Here is an 8,269-nt window from a genome sequence, read left to right as displayed (position 1 = left end):
GGGGCATAAGTATACACACCCCTATGTTAAATTCTCATAGAAGCAGGCGGATTTTTATTTTTAAAGGACGGTTATTTCATGGATCCAGGATACTATGCATCCTGACAAAGTTCCCTTGGCCTTTGGAATTAAATTAGCCCCCCCCACATCATCACATACCCTTCACCATACATAGAGATTGGCATGGGGTACTTTCCATAAAATCATCTCTCAATGCAAATCAAACCAGCTATTAGGCTAACTGAAATAACACCATGCCAATCTCTAGGTATGGTGAAGGGTATGTGATGATGTGGGGGGGTTAATTTAATTCCAAAGGCCAAGGGAACTTTATCAGGATGCATAGTATCCTGGATCCATGAAATAACTGGCCTTTAAAAATAAAAATGTGCCTGCCTCTATGGGAATTTAACATAGGGGTGTGTATACTTATGCCCCCTGTATTTTAAGGAAGAACATTTATTTATTTACAATACATTATTCATTCACAAAGAAAATTAGTGTCCTTAAAAGGTTGAATTTTCCTAAAAAAGAATTTAATTGAAGGAATTAAGATCAATTTCCAAAAGATGTTGTTTTATTCCTCCAAATTTAGCATAGGTGTGTAAACTTATGCAAGCCTGTGTTGAGCCCAAAGAATGCCATTTAACCTTTGCCAGATTACATGACCAAACATCTACTATTCAGCTGTAGCTCACACGCTCCACCGTTTCTCCAAGTTAGCAAAAAGCAACGTGTCATTTGGCTGCAAGGCATTCTGGTATTTTTAGGCTTCGATGATTCCTCCTTGTATGATAATTAAAAATTGAGGCTAAATGGTAAAATAAGAAAATATTGTTTCATTCACAGGACAAAAAACAACCCTGGTATTAAAAGTGGTTAAAGGGGTTTTCAATCACTGAAATGTTTCTGCATTCAAACTCATTATGTGCTCTAAAACCCCTAATGTGCTCAATTATCTTCTGAAGTAAGAAAAAAAACAGACTCGAACAACAGAATGGACCTAAAATTGTTTTGGGAACATTTTTCCCACCTTTGATATTCATGTCTTTCCATATCTGACTAGTGAGTCAAACAAGAATCAACCGCCTTCAGCCTGACCAAATTTAGCTCGGGATGGACAAAAAGACGTCGTATATGCTGCCGCATCCACTTGCAGCTGAAGATGACTGGGCTTAAAGTGGCCAGAAGACACGTTACGTAAGCTGCAGCTTGTCACAGTCTCCAAGGTGACACTGTCAAGTTCTCGGGGTATGTTTGTTCTTGCACACTGACAGACAGCTGGCGTATAGGATTGAAATAACAAAAGAGGGGACATAAGTGCTAAAAATGGTCACTGGATGAGAAAGAGAGACAGTGAGAGAGGGTATCCTTCATTCTGACTGATCATGTCTCCTCTGCCAGAGTAACGTGGCTACCATAAGTCACATAGTACACAGAACAAACAGTACGAACAATGATAGGCTGAAATAATGCTCTCACACACAAACACTTTTATATGTGAGGCTGAGAGGAGTTATGGTTGTGTGTGTTGTGTGTGTGTGTGTGTGTGTGTGTGAGTGAGTGAGTGAGTGAGTGAGTGAGTGAGTGAGTGAGTGAGTGAGTGAGTGAGTGAAGTGGTGAGAGAGAGAGAGAGAGAGAGAGAGAGAGAGCAGGTCATTTGTATTGGTTTGCCAGTGATCAGCAGCTCTACATGTCAACGAGGAGAAGTGAAGATCAGCAGCACACATATACACAATGCCCCGTGACAGCAAATGATGCTGTGCTGAAGCAGAGGGACATCTGTGTGTATCATTTAAAAAGGCAATAAAATCCCACCACACACACACACACACACACACACACACACACACACACACACACACACGAATAATATATCAGTGAGACAGAGGGTTAGGAATAAAGCAAAGCAACAGATGGAAGGGGTGATGGGGGGCAGACGGGATGTGTTTATAATTCATAGAAAGTAATGACATGGGTTATCCAGACTGGATTAGAACACTGTCTGAAGCAACAACAGCAACACCACTGGGGCTTATCCAACAGAAAGCCTCCAAAACATGTTTCCACTTCTGTCTTTGATGGAGCATTACTTTCATATCAGTGCTTTCATTGTAGCCTAGCCTATAGGCTACTGCTGACAATTATTGCTGCGGGTAACATGTTTGAATAACATGAAACGACACTCAAATTCAAATAAATTAAACGTAAATAGCAAAGCTTGAAAAGACTTACCTTAGTTTATATAGCCACACCAATTGTGACTTGAACTATTTTAACCTAGAATTGAGAAAGAGACACTTTATTAGTCAAGTTAAAAAAGGTGAATTGCTAAAAGCGAAGTATTTCTGAGCAGTGTTAGAAGCTAGGCTCACCTGGTAAATACGTATCTGATTTTAAATCCTCAGCTCCGTCAGACAAACTCGCGACCAGAAATAACCCAGAAACGGCCTTAATTCCTCCTCAAAGCCGCACCGTTGCTCCCCGGACATCCATGTTGAGACCTCGGCGGACTGCCCCGTCAACTTCTGCGTCTCCCCCAAAAAACTCACCTCCAAAGTTAGTCTCTCATGTCTGAAAACTTATATATTATCCTTTAAGTACTCCTGTCTGTGCATTAACATCGTCTGAAGTCCTTGTTTCTGGAGTTAAAACAGTGGACTCCGACATTACCCTCCGCTCCTGTTTTCTCCAGTCCGTTGGCTTCAAACCAATCCTGTCGGATTAACTGCAGATCAGAGGAGCTCCGCCCACACAACAAACAACGAACCGGTTCAGCCAATCACACACAGACTATCATTAATAACCCCAAAGAAGGCGGGGTTTGTTTATTGGACACTGAGCGTGCGCGGGTCCATAGGTCTATTCTCGGTACAGCCATTCTCCTAATAAATCCATGGGTAAAGCACACAGAGATACTGTGGCAATGTGGATGATGTGTACAAGCATTGATGAATGCAAGGTGTAAAAGCCCACAAGCTTCCACACATTGACAAATTATTAGTTTACGATTTCTTGTCGATTTCTTGTGTGTGCGGGCATAACATACTAACCATAATATTAATTGTTACTTTTGTTATGTTATAATTGTTCTTTTTCAGTAGCCTACTTGCATGTAACTTCAATTAAAAAAAATAGTTTGAGCTTTGTTTTTCATTTCTTTTCCAGGACATTCAAGGCCGACTATTGAGTAACATTTGGGGTTTTGGTTAAAACATTAAAGAGGTACTCCAGCAACATCTTATTGTACTCCCATAAACTCAAAAACAGTTTACCAGTTAAATAAATAAATCAGACTTTTTACATACTAAAAAAAAGTTCAACAAAAGTTCGACAATCCTGACAACAGACTCTGAGCTCGTCTGGGACAGGTCCCTATTCCTCATCTTAATTGGTTTTACTCTTTTTAAAATCCTATTTGTATGTTTCATGCTTTTTAAATTGCCCTGTGCCTTGCATATTCTTTTTTTAACAGATATTTCTTAATAAATTTCTGTCTTACATAAAGAAGTGTTGTTGGAAGGTGCTATACAAATAAACTTCCCTTGCCTTGATTTACACAGGCAATCAGATCTGATGACTCCTATCTTAAGAAAAGAAACACAACAGTATATAAAAACACCATCAAATAACCCGAGCAGAATTTTACAACATAACATCATAAAGAACTCAAAACAGCAGCAATGAACACATACAACATACAAAGAAAAAGGAAAGTTTAAAAAAGAAATGCACAAAACAAGCATTTCAATTCTTAAACAAGTTAAGCTCAATGTGTAAAATGAAATTTTAATGGGTGAAGGGGTAGATGCCACTCTAAAACGCATATGAGGTGGAAACAAGGAAGAACATGTATTTGAACCTGTATTTATTCAAGGTAGGAGACCTCTCTTTTACAGGAACACCCTGATCACATTCACACAGTTACACATTCATACCTGGCAGCTGCCCCATACCACCCCAGTCGGATCTGCTGGCCACTGATTAGCTCCACTGGAGCAGTTTCTGAGGTTAAGGGCCTTGCTCAAGGGCACTGCAGTGGTGGTTATGAGGGGACAAGTGCTGCTCTTTCACTTTCCCCATCCAGATTTCATCCTGTTGGTCTGGGGATTGAACCGACAACCTCCCAGTCACAAGCTCTCTTCTCTAACCTGTAGACCACCACTGCCTTAACATAAAGTATCACACATGGTCAAATACTTTGCAATCAATTAGAAGTCTGTATCAGCCGTGTATATTTTTATTGATTCAGAAAATATACACAAATATCATAGTAATAAAGTCGAAGCATGGGAAAGAAATGGACAGGACATCAGGCAGCTCATTCCCATCAGTGACATCTGTCCATCCTGACAGGCCTGGCTCCAAAAAAAAAAACCTCCTTAAAATATGAATTAGAACCTCTCTGTCATTGCCCGCCACCGTGGAAAACCAAAATACACACTTTTGGCGGACTCTAAAGTTTAGTGGTATAAATGCCTGTTTCACTTCCCCCCTCCCCCCCTCCTCCCCCCTCCCCCATGGCTGTCAGGAAATAAACAGTACTCTTCTCTCCAGCCCCATCTTCAAAGAACCAGTCACATTCTGGCAAAATGTATCTACACATTTTTACATATATTAGAAAAGCAAAAGTAAAGAACAAACCACCAATGTTGTATAACTTTCTCAAGTCTTTTTCAGACCTGGAGGTACAAGTTGGATTTGGGCTTTTTCATATCATACAATCCTCAATCCCTTTTAATCTGTCCTCAACTCAAAGCGGTTTTCCTCCTCTTTCTTCTCTTTCCACATTCAATGAGCATGTTTTTCTTGTTAGGCTTTCGTAGGTAAAACAGTAACAAGTGTGTGCTGAAGAAGAGAAAGTTTTAGTCAGGGGACAAGTCTTTTGTGATGATTCATGGGTAATTCACCATACACAGTAACCTTTCCCTCCTCCATTCCTCAGGCTCTCTGAAGCAAATCTAAAAGGCAAAACAAACAGTTAAGACAATAACGCACAGACAGACACCGACACTTGTTGACAAAAAGCAGCCTCGCTCCCACTCACAAAATCTCCCCGCAGTCTCTCTAATTCATTCCTCCTCCTCTGATCCTCTCTTTGATCCATTTCCAAGCATTCTCCTGTCGCATCTGTGATAGGCCTGAATACACTTTTGTTTTATGTTCATCTCCATACTTGTTGACATATTTATTTATAACCAAGAACACCATAAGCAGTGGATGTAGCTCTCAAACATTATCAGGTTGATGGTTGATTTTTGTTTCAAATGATTTTATCACAGGTGTAAACCACAGAATAACTGAAATTTAGTCCGTTTTGTGCACTTTGATGTTTTTCTGCAAGTTGAGTCGATGGACAGGTGAATATGTGTGAAGGAGAGGTGGGTCCAGTGTGTAGTTTCACCCACTCCTCCCTCCCCCCTCTGGTCACATCCCTAAAAGCTGGAGCATCCAGTTCCAGCCAAGAGTTTGTTTGTCCCGCTGGTTTCTATCATCATGCTCTTCCCGGTCCCCACTGTTCACACAGCTTCCTGACAGACACACGAATGGCCTCCATCCCCTCTTCGAGGGTCAGAAACGCTTCCTCCTGCTCCTCTTGTTCTCCTCCACTCATTCATGTTTTCATTCATCCATTTGAAAAGTAAGGGGTATTTGATACCCTGCAGCTGCTGAACCACAGTAAAACAAAACACAGAGGAGAAATGTCAACTTTCAATTTGTGGAAAGGATAAAATGGAAGTATGTTATATTTTCCTTGAAATGATACAAACAATTCAGTAGTCCGTCCCCCAAAACTTTCTGACTTCTTTACCCTGTCTGTGCCATTTATCCCAAAGCCTTGGTTCCTACTGAAGGTAACAAATATATACTTTCATCCTGAAAAAAGGGCTAAAACAGCTGGTGGTTGTTGGTTTTTGTGGCAATTGTAACTCAAACAAGAGTTACTGGCGCCTCTGTTGGTGACTGTTTTCATCATCAGCACATCAGATGCCCTAGTGCATATTTAAAGCAGTATGTAGGATCGACTGAAATATAAGTTCGTGGCAATGAAGGTGCATGTCAACATTGATGTTTTAAATAGTTTCTGGACAACAATGGCACACGTGCATAAGATATATTAGGCTTTCATACAGACACCATCATTTGTCATTTGTGGAGAATAAGAAGTAGTATAAGAAGTATAACACCAGACTTATCCTGTGAATATAGGGCATTTACGACATGGACCTTTTTTTTGCATCCAACCTCAAATACTTTTTCATTGTTAATGTGACAATGATAAATTCAGTCTATGATCTTTAGTGTGTTTGAGTTTTTTGTTAGGCGTGTAGAAATATTTTGTTTTTCTTGTTTTACATTATCCAGAATAGCTTAAACAAAATAAAACCAACTAGCCCACTACTTTGCGAACTCCCAGTTTTATGATCACATGATTGTTGCAATGAAAAACATTGTTTGTGGCTGCATTGCTTTAGATTGCAATAGCAAGAGCAAGCAAGACAAGCAACATCCAGTCTACAGAGAAAATACCGACTTTTTACTTGTAGAAAATCAAAAATGTCATGTTAAATGTACTTGACATATTAAAAACAACACCCTTATCCATGGTTATTTGATTGATTGATTAATTCATTACATTAATAACTGGTGTCTTTTATCAATCGTGTGTGTGTGTGTGTGTGTTTGTGTGTGTGTGTGTGTCCATACCTGCCACTAACCTGCAGGCCAGCCAGGAGGACCTCACTTTGCCAGATGTTCAAACGGCACACTGACCTGAGTGTGGAGGGAAAGATGAGACGCTTGAAGCAGATCAAAGGGAGAAGACAGCAACCTGAAAGAGTACTCTTACAATGTGAGCTCTTCCACACCCATACCCTGTACGCTTTCTTACTTCTTGATTTACATCCTGAGATTAGTTTTCTTTCCGGCTATTTGATCCGAATATGGACATTTGTGATCTGGTGGCTGTTTCACAGGGGTTTTCCTCTTGCAGGGGTTGCTACTAGCCTGGAAACATTTTTAGAATATGGGTAGACCCACAGAGAAAATTGAAGCACAGGAACTGAATAAACGTTTGGACCAGAAAGATCAGACAACCACCACAAAGTCATCTTAATCACCAAGGATCAGTGGACGGCTTCTAATCTGAATTATTTACTTTTAACTTTTTAAAGATCATAGAATATTATGCAAATGTGCTTGTTTTGTCTGCATCATAGTCAATGTATACAAATGCTGATTCTACAGTGTACATTGAGATTATATCTATTTCAATTTGAAACATCTGCTCCACCAAATTGTTATAGTGCATGTGAGATTATAAGAGTAGAGAGTAGTTTATTTAAAACGGCTGGTGACTTTACAGCTGGATGCAGACATGATCCCTAATAAATGAAGAAGCATTGGAGAGAGTCCAAATACATATTATAGATTATAAGAGGCTTTGGGCTTCGGTGGATTAGTCCATTCTGTGTTTGTATCATGTCAGACTTAAACTGAGCACAGTCACAAAACCTCTTCACATCTGTATATTGGTGGCGGTAATTATGAGTAGATTATGTTTGAATATTTTCCCAGCTCCAATATTTGCAATTTGGCATCATGAATTATGAATTCATATCAACGTGAGTGGCAAGCTTTACAGAGAATCCAATGTCAGCAGTCAAATGTAAAGGGGAATCCTTCTGACCTCTTTTATTAGGGTGACCAGACGTCCCCGGTTTCCGGGGACAGTCCCCGATTTTGGCTACCTGTCCCCGGCTGGATCTGTCCCCGGAAATGTCCCCGGTTTTCACTGTGACTGAAAGACCCGAAATTGGAATGAAAGAAAGAAAAAACGTAGCCGATAATCGCACACCCAACACACGCAGGCTCCAGACCGCCAGAGCCAGCGGTGCTCAGAGAGGTTTTAGAAGCCGTGTTTTACGATGCTAAAATCACTGATTATTTACATGGAGTCTGGTGGGTTTAGCGAACGCAATTTCGCGGACTTTTATGTTTTAAAAAGGATCTTAATCTTTAACAGAAAGGTCGACCTCCTTAGAAATCCTTCCCATAATGTTGTCAGACACTTAGAATATATCTGAGTCTGTTAGCACAAAACGAGCACTTTTATGAACGTAAATACAGCTGGACCAATTATCCTATTCACATTCCATTGCAGCGATCTCGTTTAATACTGCATCATGTCAAAGGAAAATATGTGCTCAATAGTTTTTGTTGTATCTGATTCTCAATGAGCTGTTGCAGAAACAAGCCTTTAGCAGTA

At 40.1% G+C, this 8,269-nt stretch overlaps 2 protein-coding genes across 6 annotated transcripts in view; both read right to left on the bottom strand.

Moving 5' to 3' along the window:
• tmem184ba (transmembrane protein 184ba) overlaps positions 1-2,728 on the bottom strand; it is a 15,995-nt gene extending 13,267 nt beyond the window's left edge. The window contains exons 1-2 of one of the 2 annotated variants that reach the window (XM_032501527.1): positions 2,376-2,728; positions 2,236-2,280 (exon numbers count right to left, since the gene is read on the bottom strand). The gene's annotated coding sequence lies outside the window, so the exon portion shown is untranslated. The remainder of the gene's footprint in view (positions 1-2,235; positions 2,281-2,375) is intronic. The other variant, XM_032501528.1, reaches the window with a different exon arrangement.
• A 1,824-nt stretch (positions 2,729-4,552) lies between these two features.
• The window catches only part of csnk1e (casein kinase 1, epsilon), a 17,212-nt gene continuing 13,495 nt past the window's right edge, over positions 4,553-8,269 (bottom strand). For 2 of the 4 annotated variants that reach the window (XM_032501531.1, XM_032501532.1), the window contains exons 10-11: positions 6,709-6,774; positions 4,553-5,669 (exon numbers count right to left, since the gene is read on the bottom strand). In XM_032501531.1, the coding sequence (XP_032357422.1) occupies positions 6,742-6,774 (33 nt within the window). In that variant the 3' untranslated portion in view covers positions 4,553-5,669; positions 6,709-6,741. The remainder of the gene's footprint in view (positions 5,670-6,708; positions 6,775-8,269) is intronic. The other 2 variants (XM_032501533.1, XM_032501534.1) reach the window with 2 other exon arrangements.

Source organism: Etheostoma spectabile, chromosome 21 (assembly GCF_008692095.1).
Source record: "Etheostoma spectabile isolate EspeVRDwgs_2016 chromosome 21, UIUC_Espe_1.0, whole genome shotgun sequence".
NCBI classification, from domain to species: domain Eukaryota; kingdom Metazoa; phylum Chordata; class Actinopteri; order Perciformes; family Percidae; genus Etheostoma; species Etheostoma spectabile.
Note: the sequence above shows the minus strand (reverse complement) of the source record. Positions and strands in the feature narration are given on the sequence as shown.